Below are 20,969 nucleotides of genomic sequence, written 5' to 3' on the forward strand. Positions count from 1 at the left end.
GCATCGCAGGTTCAAAGTATTCTCCTGCCTCAGCCTCCCGAGTAGCTGAGATTACAGGTGCCCGCTGCTACGTCTGGCTAGTTTTTTATATTTTCAGGAGAGACAGGGTTTCACCATGTTGGCCAGGCTGGTCTCGAACTCCTGACCTTGTGATTCGCCTGCCTCAGCCTCCCAAAGGCGTGAACCACTGTGCCCAACTTCTGCTGTCTTATATTATTTATAGTTACAGTGAATCTAGCTAGATATTATGGAATAGAAGGAAAAAGTCACTTGTATGTTTAAGATAAAAAGAGTTGTCCAGGTGCTGTGGCTCACGCCTATAATCCCAGCACTTTGGGAGGCCGAGGTGGGCGGATTGCTTGAGTGCAGGAGTTCGAGACCAGCCCAGGCAACATGGCAAAACCTCATCTCTACAAAAAAACACAAAAATTAGCCAGGTGTGGTGGTGCATGCCTATAGTCCCAGCTACTCAAGAGGCAAGAATTATTTCTAACATTTGACAAGTTATTTCAGGCCATTCCCGTAGACCTCAGGGAGTGTCCATTCACTCTTGCACTGTTAAATAAAAAGTTTGCAAGTACTTTTAGGCCTTAAGGAAGCATGGTTCTCAAATTGTCGTGTGCATCAGAATCATGGCAGAGACAGTTAATGAGATTCCTGCATTCCATACTCTGGAAAGAGCAGTTAGTGTTTATTTTAGATACTCTTCATAGATAAATGATCTCATTTACACTTTCCAAACATACCTCTGAGAGAGGCACCATTTTACAGATGAGGAACTTGTATGAGATTACGTCTGTAATAAATGAAAGGGCCAGTAAGCCTGGCTTGTCTTACTCAGGATCCCAGACTCTAAACCACAGAACTACACGAGTCCTCATTCCTGAAGTGTGCTGATTCCTGAGGTCCACGGTGAAACCAAGGAAGACACATGTTAAATTATCCTTGTTATTTTGATTTGTCTTGTCAACAACTGTGAAATACATAGTTACAGTCCTATTGACTACGTCTTGGAGGCTGTCCTAAAAATGATTTATATAATTTTATTTTCTCCTTTGTCTTCTAAAAAGAAGAGAAATTTACTTCATTAGTGGTGACTTTCATAATGAAAATACAGTTTACTACAAAGGGAGACCTGTGGGCCTTTGCGTCTTCCATATCTAGTAAATTATCTTTTCTTTACTAAAAAGAGTGAGCTTGGAGTCAAACAGCAAGTTTTATCTCATGATTTCTTCTTCTTTAACTTTGTATTATGGAAAACTTCAAATATCTACATAATTGAAAAAATTTTTTTTTTGAAATGGGGTCTCACTCTGTCGCCCAGGCTGGAGTGCAGTGGTGCGATCTTGGCTCACTGCAACTTCTCCCTCCCGGGTTTGAGCAGTTCTCCTGCCTCACCCTCCCTAGTACCTGGGACTACAGGCGCACGCCACCACACGCGGCTAATTTTTGTACTTCTAGTAGAGATGGTGTTTCACCACGTTGGTCAGGCTGGTCTGAAACTCCTGACCTCAGGTGATCCGCCTGTTTTGGCCTTCCAAAGTGCTGGGATTACAGGCGTAAGCCACCGCGCCCGCCTGAAAGATATTTAATAGAGTAATGAACCTCCATGTATCCATTACCCAGCTTTGATTATCCACTCATGCCATTATTGTTAAGATCAGTCTCTCCACTTCTTTGCTGCCTGTTTATTCACATCATTTCATCTAAAAATTGCAGAGTATATCTATAAAAATAAACGCTTTTAAAGCAGAGAGTTGGCTGGGCGCGGTGGCTCAAGCCTGTAATCCCAGCACTTTGGGAGGCCAAGACGGGTGGATCACGAGGTCAGGAGATCGAGACCATCCTGGCTAACACGGTGAAACCCCGTCTCTACTAAAAAATACAAAAAAACTAGCCGGGTGAGGTGGCGGGCGCCTGTAGTCCCAGCTACTCGGGAGGCTGAGGCAGGAGAATGGCGTGAACCTGGGAGGCGGGGCTTGCAGTGAGCTGAGATCCAGCCACTGCACTCCAGCCTGGGCGACAAAGCGAGACTCTGTCTCAAAAAAAAAAAAAAAAAAAACAAAAAACAAAACAGAGAGTTTTTGAGCAGTTCAGTACATGGATTTTCCTTTAAATGCTTTGTAAATGTCGTTACTTGCACAAAGCCTTCGTGTGTTCTTGCACTCTTAATTAATTTTGCAGTGATTCACAACTTTTCCAGCAGGGGGCACTTGGAAGCTGGAGGGATTTAGGTATTCAAAGGAGAGCCCTTGAGCTTTTATCATAACTCAGAGTAATCCATCTCTTCCCATGCTTTTTGAAAAATCTCTTTGGTGAATCTAGATGCAAAGCAAAAGATGCGACAGGCCTGGAAGTCCTGGTTGATCTACGTGGTTGTTCGTAGGACCAAACTTCAGATGCAGACTACGGCTCTGGAATTTAGGCAACAGAGTATCTTAAGGTGAGTCTGCTCAACTGCCCTACAAAGTATCAACCATCATTTTACCTCATCAGTTTTATGGTGCTGGAAAACAGCATAAGACCCCACCTTAAAACAATGGTTTGTGTTTGGTTTTATTTTTATTTATTTATTTATTTATTTATTTTTCGAGATAGGGTCTTACTCTGTCACCCAGGTTGCAGTGCAGTGGCACAATATCAGTTTACTGTAACTTCCACCTCCTAGGCTCAAGCAGTCCTTCCACCTCAGCCCCCCGAGCAGCTGGGACTACAGGCATGCACCACTATGCCCAGCTAATTTTTTTTTTTTTTTTTCATTTTTTTGTAGAGGCGAGGTTTTATCATGTTTCCCAGGCTGGTCTTGAATTCATGGGCTTAAGCGATCTGCCCACCTCAGCCTCCCTAAGTGCTGGGATTATAGGCATGAGCCACCATGCCCCATTCTCACCTTGAAACAATGTTTTGAATGTAGTTGATGCCTAATAAAGATTTATTGATAACTTGTTTATAAGATCAGTTTCACATAATCATAATTAACACGAATTGAGTGCTTACTATGTTCTAAACTCTGTTAAGTTTGTGTGTGCATGTGATAATTTTGTAATGTAAAGTATCTTATCTAACTCTTACCATAAACTGTAAGTACCATTATTGTACAGATTAAGTTGTACAATAAGGCTCAGAGAGGTCGAGTAACTTGCCTAGCACATACAGGTTGTAATTGGCAAAACTAAGGCTCACCCACCCATACTCTTAACTGCTGTTCTGCATTGAAGCCCATCAGCATTGTAGACATACTGGAAGAACATGAATTAGTCCACTTTTGTAGCCAGATGTGTAACAATGAGCTGCATTATAATGGACAGATTTCACTCTCTTGTCTGTAGTGATCCACTGGTGTCCTGAATGGTAGTATATTAAGAGCTCACTTCCTGCCTGAAAGAGTTGGGTATTGAACAAAGTATGGATAATAGGAGAGGCTTTCAGCTGCACTTACTTGGGTTTGAATCCCTCTTCCAGCCTGTATTATTGGGTCATTTCATCTCTTCAGCTCTTATTTTCTTCATCATTGAAATTGTTACACCATACTTACAGCTTTGTCATCAGGAAAAAATAAAGTAATATCTGTAAAGTGTTTAACAGTGTCCAGAACATCAGTGGGCATAAAGAAGTTATTTATTTAAGTAGAAATAAAATAGGCAGAGTGCAGTAGCTCAGACCTGTAATCCCAACACTTCAGGAGGCTAAGGTGGGAGGATTGCTTGAGGCCAGGAGTTTGAGACCAGCCTGGGCAACAAAGCCAAGACACTGTCTCTACATACAAAAAAATATTTTTAATAAGTAATTAAAATCGTTACTTAAAATGTATTCAGCAAGTATTTCAAAGTGCCTAATTAGTATGCAATTTTACTTGAGTCTGAGTGATTTTTTTTTCCCCCGAGATTTATTCTCCCACTGTTGCCCACGCTGGAGTGCAGTGGCGTGATCTTGGCTCACTGCAACCTCCGCTTCCCAGGTTCAAGCTGTTCTTCTGCCTCAGCCTCCCAAGTAGCTGGGATCACAGGAGCATGCCACTATCACCCGGCTAATTTTGTTTTTGTTTTTGTTTTTTTTTTCGAGATGGAGTTTTACTCTTGTTGCCCAGGCTGGAGTGCAATGGTGCAATCTCGGCTCACCACAACCTCCACCTCCCAGGTTCAAGCAATTCTCCTGCCTCAGCCTCCTGAGTAGATGGGATTACAAGCATGCACCACCACGCCCGGCTAATTTTGTATTTTTAGTAGAGACGGGGTTTGTCCGTGTTGAGGCTGGTCTCGAACTCCTGATCACAGGTGATCCACCCGCTGTGGCCTCCCAAAGTGCTGGGATTACAGGCGTGAGCCACCGCACCCTGCCTAATTTTGAATTTTTAATAGAGACAGGGTTTCACTATGTTGGCCAGGCTGCTCTCAAACTCCTGACCTCAGGTGATCCACACGCCTCAGCCTCTCAAAGTGCTGGGATTACAGGCATAAGCCAGTGTGCCAGGCCATAACTTATGTTTTTTAACAAACCAAATTGTGTAGGCCAAACAGCATATCTGTGGTGTCTAAAGCAGGATCTGACCGTAGGAACCGTAAGTTTCCAACCATTAATTGGCAGATCTGGGACTTTTTCTCGATTGTTTTGTTTTTTTTTCCCCAGCAGTGAATCTAGAGATGGTGCTATGAAGGAGAGGGCTAGAGCTGAGGGTCTGAGGCCCCACACTAACTGCTCCTCTCTTTTCTGAGTGGTTTTTTTCTGATGGATTCCATCTTTGATTTGCTCTTTCACAGGGTGTGGTGGAGCATGTGGAGGCAGCAACTAGGACAGGTCCGTGTGAGCCGTGCCCTCCATGCCTCTGCTGTGAAGCACAGGGCCCTGAGCCTCCAGCTGCAGGTGAGTCCAGTAAACGTGGGTTTTGGCATCCTCTGTCCATGTTGTCAAGTGTCTCACCCACAGAGGGAAGTGCTGGGCCTTCCCTGCAGCTCAGGGCCTGAGCCAGGGTGGGGGCAGAGGTAATCCGGAAGGCTGGGCTCTTCCAGAGGGAGGCTGCTGTTAGGAATAAAGCAGAGGCTTGTCCTAGATGAGCCTAGATCAGTGGCTTCCAGAGTGCTTCTGGTAATTGTGGAGCTGGAGAGGGATTTATAAATTAGTTATAAACATGTTTAGAGAAACAGCAGTATACTCTGATTTCCTCATTACTGTTTTCCTACAGCAAATCAGAAAATAATTGGGGCAGAAAAGAAACTAAGACTGAAGAGAAAACCTGGCTGCTGCTGCTTTGTAGTTTTGATGGTCTTAGAGTGTTCTTTTAGGCAAGCCCCTAGCTTTTTTTGTCAATCATAAAGGACTAAAGCCTGTACTAAAACTTTCTTATCCTTTGACATATTCTCTGAATTCTTGTCATGTTTTTATGCCTGCTGGGTACTTACAGAGCTGCCAAGTAAGTTATAGGAAACAGAACCGGGAAGAGGAAAAAAAAAATTAGCGCCTGTTTCCAAATGTAGGAATAGTATCTTCTTATTCTAATAACAAATTGCATAGTCCATGCAAATATGTGCAAATCACATGCAAATAGCATATATAGTCATCTAGATCAGTGATCAGCAAACTGGCTCACTTTGGACTGCTTTCTGTGTTTGTAAATAAAGTTTTATTAGGATGCTGTTACACCCATTCATTTACGTATCATCTGTGGCTGCTTTCCGATTACAAGGGCAGTGTAGAGTAGTTGCAAAAGAGACCTTATGGCCTGCAAAAACTAAACTATTTGTTTTCTGACCCTTTAAGAAAAAGTTTGCTGACCTCTGAACTTGTAAGGTCTTCTGAGGCAATAGCAAGGAAATAAGAGACACAGCCAATAATAATAACAGTACCAATAAGCAGCAGCAACTGCAGCCTGAGTGACAGAATGGGATCTTGTCTCAAAAACAAAAAAGAAGAAGTAGCTTTTATCGTTGTCTACTTGTGTTAGGTGCTGGACTAAGTGCTTTACGTGCATTATCTAATTTTCACAAACCTTTTTAAAAAGTCGCATGTTATTGTTAAGAAAACCAGGAAGGTTAAATAACTTGAACCAGGGTCATATGTATAGTGAATGTTAGAACCAGGTTTTAACCTAAGCAGCCAGAAAGCTGCATCATTATCTTTTTTTTTTTTTTGAGACAGAGTATCACTTGCTGTCTCACCCAGACTGGAGTGCAGTGGCACGATCTCGGCTCATTGCAACCTCTGCCTCCTGGGTTCAAGCAATTCTCTTGCCTCAGCCTACCAAGTAGCTGGGACTACAGACGCATGCTGCCACGCCCGGCTAATTTTTTGTATTTTAGTAGAGATGGGGTTTCACTGTGTTGCCCAGGCTGGTCGCTAACTCCTGAGCTCAGGCAATCTGCCTGCCTCAGCCTCCCAAAGTGCTGGGATTACAATGGTGAGCCACCGTGCCTACCCCAGAATTTTTTAAAGTAACAAAATTTAATGGAATGGACACTACCAAAGCTCTACCCTCCCTCCCTCCCTTCTACTACCTTTCCTCCTCAGAGATAGCCACTCCTGATTCTGGTATGATTGTTCTCCTATATTCTTTTTTCTTGTAAAAATATGTGCACATATCCTTAAAGAATAAATGCATGGTCCTCCTGTAGTCCTGTCTACTCCGGAGGCTGTGGCAGGACGATCACTTCAGATCAAGTGTTTGAGGCTAGCCTGGGCAATAAAATTAGACCCCATCACTTTAAAAGAGGTGGGAGAGGCCACGGTGGCCTACGCCTGAATACCGGGACTTCGGGAGGCCAAAATAAGAGGATCACTTGAGTTTAGGAGTTCAAGACCAGACTAGGCAACATAATGAGACCCCATCTCTACAAAAAAAAAAAAAAAATTAGTTAGACGTGGTGGTGCATGCCTGTTGTCCCAGCTACTTGGAGGCTTAGGTTGGAGGATCACTTGAACCTGGGAGGTCAAGGCTGTGGTGAGCCATTGATCATGCCACTGCACTCCAGCCTGGACAGTAGAGCAAGACCCTGTCTCAAAAATAAATAAGTAAATAAATAAGTAAATAGCATGGCTTTGTGTAGTTGGGACATTTATGAATGGTGTCATACTGTACTTTGCAACTTGTTTTTTTAGTGCAATGGTATATTTTTGAGGTTTAGCCATGTGATTTCTTTCTTCCTTTTTAAAAATAGAGACAGGGTCTTTCTCCATTGCCCAGGCTGTTCTTTAACTTGCAGCCTCAAGCAATTCTCATACCTTGGCTTCTTAAAGTGCTGGGATTACAGGCCTGAGCCACCCTGCTTGGCCCTATCTATGTAGATAGACAGAGATTTATTAACTGTGTATATTATGCCATTGTATAAACAAGGCACAGTTTATTTGCTTACTGATGGACTGTTGACTACCTCTGCTTTTTATAATTATGAACAATACTACCGAGAGCATCCTTTTTTTTTTTTGAGACTCCATGCAGTGGTGCGATCTCAGCTCACTGCAACCTCCGCCTCCCAGGTTCAGGCGATTCTCCTGCCTTAGCCTCCCAAGTAGCTGGGACTACAGGTGTGTGCCACCACATCCAGCTAATCTTTGTATTTTTAGTAGAGATGGGGTTTCACCATGTTGGCCAGGCTGGACTTGAACTCCTGATCCACCTGTCTTTGCCTCCCAAAGTGCTGGGATTACAAGCATGAGCCACCATGCCTGGCCCCAGTTTCTTTTAATTATTCACAGATCTCTTTCTCGGCTCTCTTCCATTCATGTATTTGTCTATCCATACCATACAAATACCATACTCTTTTAGTTACGATTTGATGAAGCAGGTAAGCAAGAGTGTAGGTTCTTGAGTCAGACTGTCCAGTGGAATTCTGCCTCTATCACCTATTAGCTTTGTGCCTTTGAATGAGTTATTTCACCTTGTTTGTACCTCAGAATTCTTATCTGTAAGTAGATCATAATAGTACCTACCTCATGAGATTGTTGAGGCTTTAGTAGGACGATCCAGTTATTAATAATATACTCAGAGCAATGCTTGGAATATGGAAATGCTTGATAAATGCTAGCTGTTTATTACTATTCCTACTTAACATATAGCTCTTAAGGCTCTATATTTGAGAGAGAATCCCCTTTATTCTTGTTTTGTTTTTAAACTTGTCTTAATTGTTCTTCTGTACTCTTTCTTATTAATTTTAGGATCAACTTGTCAAGTTCTATAACAAAGCCTATTAGGATTTTTTTTTCTTTTTTTTTTTTTTTGAGACAGAGTCTCGCTCTGTCACCCACCCACTGGAGTACAGTGGTGCGATCTTGGCTCGCTGCAAGCTCTGCCTCCCAAGTTCACACCATTCTCTTGCCTCAGCCTCCCGAGTAGATGGGACTACAGGTGCCCACCACCTCACCCGGCTATTTTTTTGTATTTTTAGTAGAGATGGGGTTTCACCGTGTTAGTCAGGAGGGTCTCGATCTCCTGACCTCGTGATCTGCCTGCCTTGGCCTCCCAAAGTGCTGGAATTAACAGGCGTGAGCTACCGCACCTGGCTCAGCCTATTAGGATTTGTATTGCAATGTACTGACAGCTTATTAGGTTAGAATTGAGTCATTTCATCTATGAATTTGATATATCTCATATTGCTGAGTGCGAGAAGGGAGAGTAGGAAGGATGAGATCATGAGGTAACAGCCAGAACGTAGGGCCTTGCAGGCAGCACTTGAGAAAAAAGGCTTTGACTTTTATTCCTGGGAAGGTGAAGAGCTGCTGGCTCTGAGCAGAGGCGTAACATGATTGTACCTACCTCTTAACAGGATTCTCTGATTCATAGTGTACTGCTTTTGGGGTAAGAAAGGGAAGGATATATATGAATGTGTGTCTGTGTGTTTGTGGTGTGTGTGTGTATGTCTGTGTTTGCTTATATTTTCAAGAAGGAATAATGGAAAAATAAATGAAAAACTTACCAAAAAATGGTTACCTATAGGAGGAGGGAGGGAAGAGTATAGGAATAGAGTACTTCTGTGAATTTACTTTGTTACATAGTTTTAACTTCAGAACTATGCAAATATTTTATATAATTACAAAGCAAGAGTAAATAAAAAAACAATTGATATATTTTCAAAACAAACTGAAATAAACATATCAAGTTTGTGGCAATGACTACACAGAAAAAATTACTTCAAGTAACTTTAAAATACAATATTTTGACTGTTCACCCTGGTGGAATGTGTTAAAAGGACATAATGAACTGCTAAGAAATCTAAAACCACATTCTTATTAAACAAGTGTTATTGTTACTAGGAGGTTTGAAATTGTTGTATTGAAAGTATAGTTACATTGTAAGATAAAGCAAATAATTATGGCAGTGTTGTTAGGAATAAAGATCTTCAATAGAAAAGATTACAAGTATAAAAATTAAAGAAATTAAATCTGCAGTTGGAACTGTAAATATCAATATGGACTCAATTATATATGTATGTGTGTATATATATATATGTGTGCATATGTGTATGTATATATATGTGTATATATGTGTATGTGTATATATATGTGTGTATATAACCATAAATACATTTCTGGCCTGGCACGGTGGCTCCCAGCACTTTGGGAGGCAGAGGCAGGTGGATCACCCGAGGTCAGGAGTTTGAGAACAGCCTGGCCAACATGGTGATACCCCATCTCTACTAAACATATAAAAAAATTAGCTGGGCGTGGTGGTGGTGGGCACCTGTAATCCCAGCTACTCGGGAGGCTGAGGCACGAGAATCATTCGAATCCAGGAGGCAGAGGTTGCAGTGAGCCAAGATTGTGCCAACTGCACTCCAGCCTGGGTGACAGAGTGAGACCCTGTCTCAAAAAAAAAAAAGCATTTCTAACTCTATTTACTGAAAAGACTTAGAAGCAGTGACCAGTAGTATAGCATTTAGTATCCCCAGTGCCCAAGTTGTGGTCTTAACTATTTCCCACTAATAGGAAGCAGGGCTTTTTAGAGAAATGGCTGATTATAGGTCTGGGGCAGGAAATAGACAAGATACACCTAGGACATAGTGTGGTGAAGACTGCGGAACTTAACAAAAGCTAATGGAATTGTGTCAGAAGGACTCAGGGACCAATTTGGAAGGGTTCCCGGGGCTTAAGATAGAAAAGTTTGAGCATCAAAAAACAATAAGCTAGGCATGGTGGTGCCTGTAGTCCCAGCTACTCAGGAAGCTGAGGCAGGAGGATCACTTGAGCCCAGTAGATTGAAAACATCAAGTACATAAAATTCATGCATTTGAAATAACTTTAAAAGAAAGTGGGACTCGTCGGTCATGATTTTGGGTTGTTAGGGGAGTAACTCAATTCTTTAAAAATTAATGAAGGCAAAAAATGAAGCATTTATCCCACCTTTCCTGTATAAACTGTTAACTCCAAGAAACCAGAGGGTTAACGAGAGAGAAGGCTTCTTTACAGAATTCCAGTTAATAAATGCAGAAGGAGTACTAGAAGAGAAAATTGCTGTTTTGCCACCTCTAATGAGGACACAGATCTAGGCAGCCATCACTAGGTGAGAGGATGGTGGGAAAATACAGGAGAAATCTGGCTACCTGCCGTCTGAATCCACCAGACAATCTTGGCATTGCTACAACTATGGCAGCCAGACTTGATGTGCCTCATGATACTATGTAAGTGGAAGTACCCAGCCACATTCATGAACTGTTCTTGCCTAAAAAATTGAACATGACTCCAAGCCTAATGCAAGTCTCTTAGTTTATAGGAAATACAGGGGTCAGAGTAACAAGTTAAAGACACCTCGAGATTACAGTCAGTCACATCCAAAATGTAGGACATTTTATAGGATAGATGACTTGATTTCTCTAGTAGATTGATGGCATGAAAGAGAAAAAAAAGCAGGAAGGGAAATTGTCATATAAAACAGAGAGATTTAAGTGACCTAAGAATTAAAGCAAACCAAAAAGGACCACTCTGGCTGTCGTGTTAGGAATACATCAGAGCCAGGCATGGTGGCAGATGTCTGTAATCCCAGCACTTTGGGAAGCCAAGGCGGGTGGACAGCTTGAGCCCCAGCGTTTGAGACCAGCCTGGACAACAAGGTAAAACCCTGTCTCTACAAAAAATACAAAAAATTATCCTGGTATGGTGGCATGTGTCTGTAGTCCCAGCTACTCAGGAGGCTAAGTGGGACGATCACCTGAGTCCGGGAAGTTGAGGCTGTAGTGAGCTATGATTGCACCACTGCCCTCTAGCCTGGGCAATGGAATAAGACCCTGTCTCAAAAAAAAAAAAAAAAAAATAGCTGGGCATGGTGGTGCATGCCTGTGGTCCCGGCTGCTCAGGAGGCTGAGGCAGGAAGATTGCTTAAGCCCAGGAGATTAGGGCTGCAGTGAGCAGTATTCTTGCCACTGCACTTCAGTCTGGCAGTCTGGGTGACAGAGTGAGACCTTGTCTCTAAATAGATAAATAAATAACCAGAGATGATCAAGGATATAAACAGGGAGAACAGGTGAGAAGCTATTACGAAATTCCGGGTGAGATTTTGCACAAAGATGATAAGAAGATGGTAGTTGGATTCTGGATATCTTTTAAAGATGTAACCGACACCTTTAAAAGATGTGTGGATGAGATACGAAGTTTTAGAGTCCAAGATGACTTCCAAGTTTTGGCCTGGGGAATTGTAACAACGGAGTGCCATTTACTGAAATAGGAAAGACTGCAGGAGAAGCAGGTTTGTGGGAAGAGATTAGGAGGAGCCCAATTCTGGCCTCTGTATCTTCAGCCTGATAGGCCTTTTGAATATCCACAAGAAGATATGTTAAGGAAGCAGTGGGATATTGGGATATATGTGTGGAATATTGAGGATGGGGCCAGGATAGGAGGTACATTTGGGAAATTCAGGAGTTCTCAGTAGGCAGATGGTATATGAAGTTACTAGAGTGGGCGGGGTGCGGTGGCTCATGCCTGTAAATCCCAGCACTTTGGGAGGCTGAGGCGGGAGGATTGCTTGAACCCAGGAGTTCAAGACCAGCCTGAACAACATAGACCCCATCTCTTTTTTTAAAAAAAACCTACTAGGGTGTGCGAAAAAATAAAGGGAGTGAGTGTAACTAGAGGAGAGGTTCCAGGGCTGAGCCTGCGAGGGGCACAGAGGTGGGAGTCAGCAACAGAAACAAAGCAGGGACCCGGACACATCCCAAAAGCCAGGTGAAGGAAGGAGGAGGCTTTGTCAGACACTCCTGGCATATCAAGGGAGGTGAGGACTGAAATGTGACCTTTGGATTGAGCAACGTGGAGATGACCGATGCATTCGATAAGAGCAGTTTCATTCAGTAAGCCGTGGGAGTGGGCTCAAGAAGGCCTGCCTGGGAGACAGAGAGATTAGAAAATAGCTCTTTTGAGGAGCTTGAAACAGAAAGAACCAAAGTGTTAGCTGGACGGCACAGTGTGGTCTAGAGTCTAGAGAGGGGTGTTGCTTTCTTTGAGAATCACTGGTTTATTCCTTTCAGAAAGTATTTTTGTGATGGCAATCTTCCCCCCACAACTTTTTATTTTTGACAAACACCAAATCATAGAAAAGGTGGATACTGGATGTATTTCACCCAGTTTAACCCATTGTGGTTTTTTGGTTTGGTTTGGTTTGGTTTGATTTTTTTGAGACAGGGTCTCACTCTGTCGCCCAGACTAGAGTGCAGTGGTGTGATCACTGCTCACTGCAGCCTCAACCTGCTCTAAAATTATAGACACAAAGTTTATCTTCAAGCTTATATCTCCTAAAAAGGGCAGTCTCCCATATAACCATAATATCATTATTGTATTCCAAGAAATTTAATATTGATATGATAATATGTAACATGCAGTTCATATTAAAATTGTATATTGTTGCTATTTTCATTTCCATAGTCTAATCAAAGGTCACCCATTGCTTTTAGTTGTTATATCCTGAAGACATTTTTTTAGGATGGGGAAAATAATAGCACATCGGTATGCTGATTTCAGAAATCTATAGAGTGAAAACGTGATTTATAAGAGGGCAGCTGCCAAGGCGGTAAACTTAGGAAGATGCGATGTAGCCAGAGCGGGACAGGGTTGGGAGGGGACTGACTTTGGTGGGAGGATGGACGGTTTATCCAGAGTAGCAGGAGAGAGAGAAGACAGAGCCCGTGGGCAGGTGGTTGGTTAAACATGGTGGACCTTGAGGAAATTTTCTTTTGATTGCTTTTATTTCTTAGTGAAATGGGAGCGATGGTATTCAGTTGTGAGGAGGGAGAGGAGAGGTGCGACAGGTTGAAGAAAAGATATGAAGTCTTTGTCTAAGTCATCTTCAGATTAGGACATGCATTATCGCTGATCTAAGGGTGTGCATTTACAGACCCTTAGCTTCTACAGATAGGCATCCCTGGAACTAATCTGCCTGAAAAAGGACCACTTTACAGTAAGCGTCCTCTGACTTTGGAAGAAAAGGCAGACCCTCCCCTGTCCCAAATCTGAATGAATTATGTCACCCCTCGGATCGTTTCTGCTCCTTGTCTGCTTGTTTGTGTTTTTGTTTTGAGTTGGTCACTCTTGTCGCCCAGGCCGGAGTGCAGTGGTGTGATCTCAGCTCCCCGCAACCTCCGCCTCCCGCGTTCAAGAAATTCTCCTGCCTCAACCTCCTGAGTAGCTGGGATTACAGGCACCCACCATCACGCCTAGCTAAGTTTTTGTATTTTTAGTAGAGATGGGGTTTCGCCATGTTGGGCAGGCTGGTCTCAAACTCCTGACCTCAGGTGATCCGCTTGCCTCGGCCTCCCAAAGTGCTGGGATTACAGGCATGAGCCACTGCGCCTGGCATCTGCTTGCTGATTTTCTTCTTCTTTTCTTTGTAATCCAGAAAAAAATTACTTTTGAAAGCAGAATGTCCCTCTTAAAGACCCTTTTACTCCACAGTCCCATAGCTTATGATCCCGCTAGGGGATTGCCACTTCCTTGTTTCTGATTTCAGCCTTTCCACTGTGTGTGTCTTTCTCTTTTCCCTTTCCACCTGCTCTTCACCCTGTTTTCCTGCCTCTCCTTTGACTATTGTCTCTTCTCTGGTTTTCAGGCTTGGTCACAGTGGCGGGAACAGCTCCTGTATGTCCAGAAGGAGAAACAGAAGGTCGTCTTCGCGGTGAAACACCATCGGCACTGGCAAAAACAGAGATTTCTGAAGGCCTGGCTTGAATACCTGCAAGTTCGCAGAGTGAAGAGACAGCAGAATGGTGAGTAAGAAGCTCCAGGCTCTCAAGACAGAGGATCTGGTCACAGTTTCCACTCTCCTGCTGCCATTGGTACTGTACTAAGAAGTAATATAATGACGTTACTCCAGAAATGTTGGTAAAAGGAGATTGAGGAGGAAAATACATCATCCTTGAGTCAAACTTATTTCCCTTTGGCCTTTTCTTTTATTTATGTATCTATATCTATCTATCTATAGATAGAGTTTTTTTGGAGACAGAGTTTTGCTCTTGTTGCTCAGGCTGGAGTGCGGTGGTGCGATCTCAGCTCCGCCTCCTGGGTTCAAGTGATTCTTCTGCCTCAGCCTCCCAAGTAGCTGGGATCACAGATGCCCACCGCTTCGCCCAGCTAATTTTTGTATTTTTAGTAAAGATGGGGTTTCACCAAGTTGGCCAGGCTGGTTTTGAACTCCTGACTTCAGGTGATCCCCCTGCCTTGGCCTCCCAAAGTGCTGGGATTACAGGCGTGAGCCACTGCACCCGGCCTCTTCTGTATATTTTTTATCTAAATAGGGTTTTCATTATGCTATAAGTATTGTAATTATTTTGATTAATATGTTGATAACTTATGGCTTTGTATCTTGCTTTTTTCCACACAGTTAATCAACATTTTCCTGCATCTTAAGTATTTGTCACAATTTTTTTTTTCTTTTGTTTTTTGAGATGGAGGCTTGCTCTATCGCCCAGGCTAGAGTGCAGTGGCGTGATCTCCACTCACTGCAAGCTCCGCCTCCCAGGTTCACGCCATTCTCCTGCCTCAGCAGGAGAAGATGGGACTACAGGCACCCGCATGGTGCCCTGCTGACTTTTTGTATTTTTAATAGAGACGGGGTTTCACCATGTTATCCAGGAGGATCTTGATCTCCTGACCTTGTGATCCACCCGCCTCAGCCTCCCAAAGTGCTGAGATTACAGGCATGAGCCACCGTGCCCAGCTATGAATGTTATTTTTTTTAACAACTATTCATATTTTATAGGATGGCTTACCTTAATATACTTAGCCATTCTCCTATTAATAGATATTTGGATAGTTTCTGTTTGTCTCCAATTATGCAAATGCATATGATTTTGATATCAAGTTTTTTGGATATTGCTTATATGGTTTTGTTTCCCAGTTAGATTCAGAAGTAATAATACACAGAAATGTGAACATTGGTACACTTTTAAAGTTAAGTTTATTGAGTTTATACCCAAGTGAGTCAAGCACTGTGCTAGACACTGGGTTAGGGGTCTCTGGCATTCAGCCAAACCTCACTGCAGAAATCTCTTAGGCTGCCAACACTGTCTCTTGGGAGAGTTCGAATGTGTTCTTTGGAGGATAGTGACCCCAGACCAGCAGTCCGGTTGCCCAGTCCTGGAATGTGAAGGCATTAAGCTGTTTAGCATGATAAGCTATAGACTAACGCCTGCCTCCAGTTACAGCATTCAAATTCCAGGTCTGATTCCCATCCCCTTCCCGGGCCCTAGCTCATCAGACCATTATCTGACTAGCATTAAAAGGAGATGAAGCTGGCAGCCAGGATCAGGTTGGCTGAAAGCTCAAAAAAGCCTATGCCAGCATGGCAGCTGAATTTTATGTCATTAACTCAATCTCTAAGTCCTATCCAGGAGTCATTTGTTTAGAAGCAAAAGTAAAACAGTCCTTTTGAAAGCAACAGTTATCATTCCCGTTTATCAGTATCTAACCAGAAGCCTCAGCCCTTTGATGTAACTGATTTTATAGCACCCTCCTCCCTAAAATCACAGAGCTTTTCTCTTTCCTTGGAGAGAGGAGATATAACTCAGGGATTTCTAATGACCTTTCAAGGTTTAAAAAAACATGTATTTTGGCCGGGCGTGGTGGCTCACGTCTGTAATCCCAGCACTGTGGGAGGCTGAGGCGGGCAGATCACTTGAGGTCAGGAGTTCGAGACCAGCCTGGCCAACATGGTGAAACCCCCCGTCTCTACTAAAAATACAGAAAAATCAGCGAGGGATGGTGGCGCATGCCTGTAATTCCAGCAACTCGGGAGTCTGAGGCAGGAGAATCACTTGAACCCAGGAGGCACAGGTTGCAGTAAGCTGAGATCGCGCCACTGCACTCCAGCCTGGGCGACAGAGCGATAATCCAACTCAAAAAAAAAAAACAAAAAACTTTTAGCATTGTGTGTGTGTGTGTGTGTGTGTGTGTGTGTGTGTGTGTAGCCTTGAACCCCTGCTCTCGCCAGTAGTGGGGTTCAGCTTGTCTTAAAGATGTTTCCAGTTCATCCTCTAACCTTGAGGGAGCAGCACTTATTTCTCTGTTGCAGAGATGGCTGAGCGATTCCATCATGTCACCGTGCTCCAGATACACTTCTGTGACTGGCAGCAGGCCTGGGAGCAGAGGCAGAGCTTGTATGCCTACCATGCCCAGGTGGAGAAACTGGCCAGGAAGATGGCCCTGCGGCGCACCTTTACTCACTGGAAACACTGTATCCTTTCAGATACCCAGGCTGTCCATTGCCTCAGCCAGGACAGCAGGAGCTCAGCAGCACGTGAAACGAAAGTCATGAGATACATGGGAAACAACTGCCAAACGATTTACAACAGCCTTTTCTCTGTTGGCAGTCTTAAAATTTTTTGTTTAATTGGGATTGTGTATAAAAAGAGTACTTACATATTTATAGTTTAAAAATAATAAAATGAACAACTATGTATCTTATTACCCAACTTTCAAAATAGAACCTTGCTAGCACACCTCTCTTCTCCTCCCTGATTGCATTCTTTTTCTTTTCCCTCAGGTGTAATCCCACTTTCCTGATGAACATTTTTTGGTATTATAATATAAGTGCTTTTCTCTGCCCACTAGGTGGTGGAAATAGCCACCACTGGCTTTTTCTTGGTGATACCATCACCGTGACCATAAGCTTCCATTTATTGCGCTTTTACTATGTAGCAGACACTATGCTTCATCCTCATAGCAGTGCTGTGGAGTAGATGCCACTATTGTCATTCTACAGACAGGGAAACAGATTCAGAGGAGTTGAGTGTATTTTAAAGTCACAAGTCATTGGCAGATTCAGGATTTTCAAAACCTGGGCCTTTAACTCCTGTGTGCATATTCTTTTTTTTTTTTTTGGAGATGGAGTCTTGCTCTGTCACCCAGGCTGGAGTGCAGTGGCACAATCTTGGCTCATTGCAATCTCTGCCTCCTGGGTTCAAGCGATTCTCCTGCCTCAGCCTCACGAGTAGCCGGGATTACAGGCATGTGCCACCATGCCTGGCTAATTTTTGTATTTTTAGTAGAGATGGGGTTTCGCCATGTTGGCCGGACTGGTCTTGAACTCATGACCTCAGGTGATCCACCTGCCTCAGCCTCCCAAAGTGCTGGGATTACAGGCATGCAGGCATGAGTCACGGCACCCAGCCTCTTTTTTTTTTTTTTTTTTTTTTTTTTTGAGACAGAGTCTTGCTCCATCACCCAGGCTGAATTGCAGTGGTGCCATCTCAGCTCACTGCAACCTCCACCTCTCGGGTTCAAGCGATTCTCCTGTCTCAGCCTCCTGAGTAGCTGGGATTACAGATGCCCACCACCACGCCCGGCTAATTTTTGTGCTTTTAGTAGACATGGGGTTTCTCCATATTGGCCAGGCTGGTCTCAAACTCCTGACCCAAAGTGATCCACTTGCCTCAGCCTCTTAAAGTAGTGGGATCACAGGGATGAGCCACCACGTCCAGCCCTGTGTACCTATGCTTTTTTTTTTTTTTGCTTTTTTTTTTTAAGATGGAGTTTTCGCTCTTGCTGCCCAGGCTGGAGTGCAATGGCCCAATCTTGGCTCACCACAACCTCTGCCTCCCAGGTTCAAGCAGTTCTGCCTCAGCTCCATGAGTAGCTGGGATTACAGGCATGCACCACCATGCCTGGCTAATTTTTTTTTGTATTTTTAGTAGAGACAGGGTTTCTAGATGTTGGCCAGGCTGGTCTCAAACTCCTGATGACCTCAGGTGATCCACCCGCCTCAGCCTCCCAAAGGGCTGGGATTACAGGCGTGAGCCACCTCGCCCGGCCACCCAGCCATATTCTTAATCACTACCCCTACCATACTGTGTGCCCAAGTATAAGAATCTGGACTGCCTAGGATGTTCATCCACACATTTTATTTGTTCATCAAAGTCTTGCTTTGTGTAAACTCCTGCTTAAATTCTTGGATACGAGGAAGCTCAGACTAATGGTAGTTCATTGTCTAGTGGGGAAAATAAACATGAAAATGGGTCTTTAAATATGGCATGATAACTGCTGTCATAAAGGTTTGTATCAAGTCCTGTGAGAGCGACTGTGGAGATTCAGCCAAGGAGGTAATGTTTGTTCAGAATTTAAGTCATAGGAGATGAGAAGTTGGGAAGGTTGATGTCTTAGGTGAAGACTGCAGAAGGTTGGAAAAGGCAAAAATGAATGACATTTATGCAGGTTTAGAGGTGAGGAAAAGCATTCAAGAATCTAGTGAGCTGTAGAGGTATGGATGGTGGGAAGGTAGAAGCAGGAACCTCTAGAGGTTTTTTAACTTTTTAAAATTTAGAGACAGGGTCACATGTTGCCCAGGCTGGAGTGCAGTGGCTTTCACAGGCACAATGGTAGCTTACTACAGTCTTGAACTCCTGGGCTTAAGCAATCCTCCCTCCTCAGCCTCCCAAGTAGGTGGAACTACAGGCACACACCATCACACCTGGCATCAGAGGTTTTTAAGAAGAGAAGAGGCTGGGGGCAGTGGCTCACACCTGTAATCCGAGTGCTTTACGGGGATCACTTGAACCCAGGAGTTTGAGGCTACAGTGAACTATGATGGCACCCTTGCCCTCCAGCCTGGGTGACAGAGTGAGACCTAGTCTCTTAAAAAAAAAAAAAAAAAAAAAGAAGGAAAAGAAATGCAGTCAGATTTGTGCATTGGAAAGGATAATTCTGGATTAGCGGAGAGAGGCTAGCACCAGTGGGAGACCAGTTATGGGAGGAGGCTCACTTACCAGTCTGCGTAAGGGATGAGTCAGATGAACTGCAGGGTGTTGGGAGTGGGGACAGAAGAGCAGGAGGGGTTGGAGAGAGCCAAGAGATTTAGGAAGAGAGCAGATGGACTTGGCGACCGATTAGATGAGAGTGGGAGGAGAAAAGGTTTGAAAATAACTCCAAGGTTTTTAGCTCAAACATCTGACTGGATTGTGATGCCAAAACAGTGATTACAGAAAAAGGAGCAGATTCTGCTTTAGATGTGGTGATTTCTTTTTTTTTTTTTTTTTTTGAGACGGAGTCTCGCTGTGTCGCCCAGGCTGGAGTGCAGTGGCCGGATCTCAGCTCACTGCAAGCTCTGCCTCCCGGGTTTTTACGCCATTCTCCTGCCTCAGCCTCCCGAGTAGCCGGGACTACAGGCGCCCGCCACCTCGCCCGGCTAGTTTTTTGTATTTTTTAGTAGAGACGGGGTTTCACCGTGTTAGCCAGGATGGTCTTGAACTCCTGACCTCGTGATCCGCCCGTCTCGGCCTCCCAAAGTGCTGGGATTACAGGCTTGAGCCACCGCGCCCGGCCTTAGATGTGGTGATTTCTAAATGTTTACTGAAATTGGTAGCAGTTTATCTCAGGTAATTTTTGCCTCTCATCTCATGGGCATTCAAGGGGAGGAGTGCAAGACTAGATGTTTGATCAGTAACTGACGGGGTTTCCCTTTGCCCACTGCTTCCCTGGGTCATCAGGAGTAGACAGAAGTGCACCTCAGCCCACCTGGCACGTGTGTTATCCCCGATAGCCACGACCCTTCAGGTGGCTTGCTGAGAATGCACTGTTTAGGGGCCAGAACCTTGTTGAGACTGGAGGCCTTCACTTCCTGGCAGATATGCTGCTGTGTGCAGAAGAAGCTGCCCAGTGTGAGATGGCAGAAGAGCACCACAGGCACAGCCAGCTGGTAAGAGCCCTGCATCCTGGCATGGCTCCACTCGGCAGCCTTGCTTGGGTATCCACTCTTGGGGTACCCTGACCCCTATCACCTTCATTAAATGCAGTCAGCTGTGGGTGAGTTTTCGTCATGAAACCCTCCTTTCATTGTAGGTGTCCCTATTTTCATTTTGGATTACAGGTGCTAATGGTGTAGGGTCAGAGGGCTTTGGAGCTGTAAAGGAACCTCAGAGATTTAGTCCTGAGCTTTTTTTTTACATGGGAAAAACCCCTTTTGAGTGGCAGAAGCCTCATTTATAAAATAGATCAAAGTAGCCATGCTGTGGTTGAAGCATGTCAGGGAGTCAGTCCCTGTTCTACCTGCTACTGTTCCCTTCCCTTGCTATACGAGGTGGTCTTCGAATGTTTTCAGGAGCCTGTGGGGCTCCACAAAGCACAGTACAAAAAACCCTAATCCAGTCTGATATCTTCACTTCTGTCTCAGAAAATTGAAGCCTAAGGCTTGGGGAAATATGGGCAAATAAGCTTTGCTTAGTCAATTTGTGAGGCATTATTATTTTTTAGGGATGGAGTCTCACTATGTTGTCCAGGCTGGATTCAAACTTCTGGGCTCAAGCAATCCTCCCACCTCAGCCTCCTGAGTAGCTGGGACTATAGGCATGTGCCACCATGCCCAGTGTTGAGGCATTATTATTATTATTATTATTAGAGATAGGATCTCCTCTGTCACCCAGGCTGAAGTGCCATGTTACAATCGTAGCTTGCTGCAGCCTTGAACTCCTGGACTCAAGTGATCCTTCCACCTCAGCCTCCCAAGTAGCTGGGACCACAGGCACATGCTACCATGCCCAACTAATATTTTAGATTTTTTTTTTTTTTTTTTT

The 20,969-nt window shown here is 44.0% G+C and overlaps 1 protein-coding gene across 14 annotated transcripts in view; it reads left to right on the top strand.

Annotated features, from left to right (window-relative positions):
• Nucleotides 1-20,969, top strand: part of LOC105487292 (SFI1 centrin binding protein) — a 120,926-nt gene that overhangs the window by 66,125 nt on the left and 33,832 nt on the right. For all 14 annotated transcript variants that reach the window (XR_011614070.1, XM_071080422.1, XM_071080427.1 and 11 more), the window contains 5 exons: nucleotides 2,326-2,443; nucleotides 4,758-4,860; nucleotides 14,018-14,174; nucleotides 16,478-16,639; nucleotides 20,025-20,095. Coding sequence is in view for 13 of the 14 variants with exons in the window: in XM_071080422.1 (XP_070936523.1) it covers nucleotides 2,326-2,443; nucleotides 4,758-4,860; nucleotides 14,018-14,174; nucleotides 16,478-16,639; nucleotides 20,025-20,095 (611 nt within the window). In the remaining variant the exon portion in view is untranslated. The remainder of the gene's footprint in view (nucleotides 1-2,325; nucleotides 2,444-4,757; nucleotides 4,861-14,017; nucleotides 14,175-16,477; nucleotides 16,640-20,024; nucleotides 20,096-20,969) is intronic.

Source organism: Macaca nemestrina, chromosome 15 (assembly GCF_043159975.1).
Source record: "Macaca nemestrina isolate mMacNem1 chromosome 15, mMacNem.hap1, whole genome shotgun sequence".
In the NCBI taxonomy this organism is placed as follows: domain Eukaryota; kingdom Metazoa; phylum Chordata; class Mammalia; order Primates; family Cercopithecidae; genus Macaca; species Macaca nemestrina.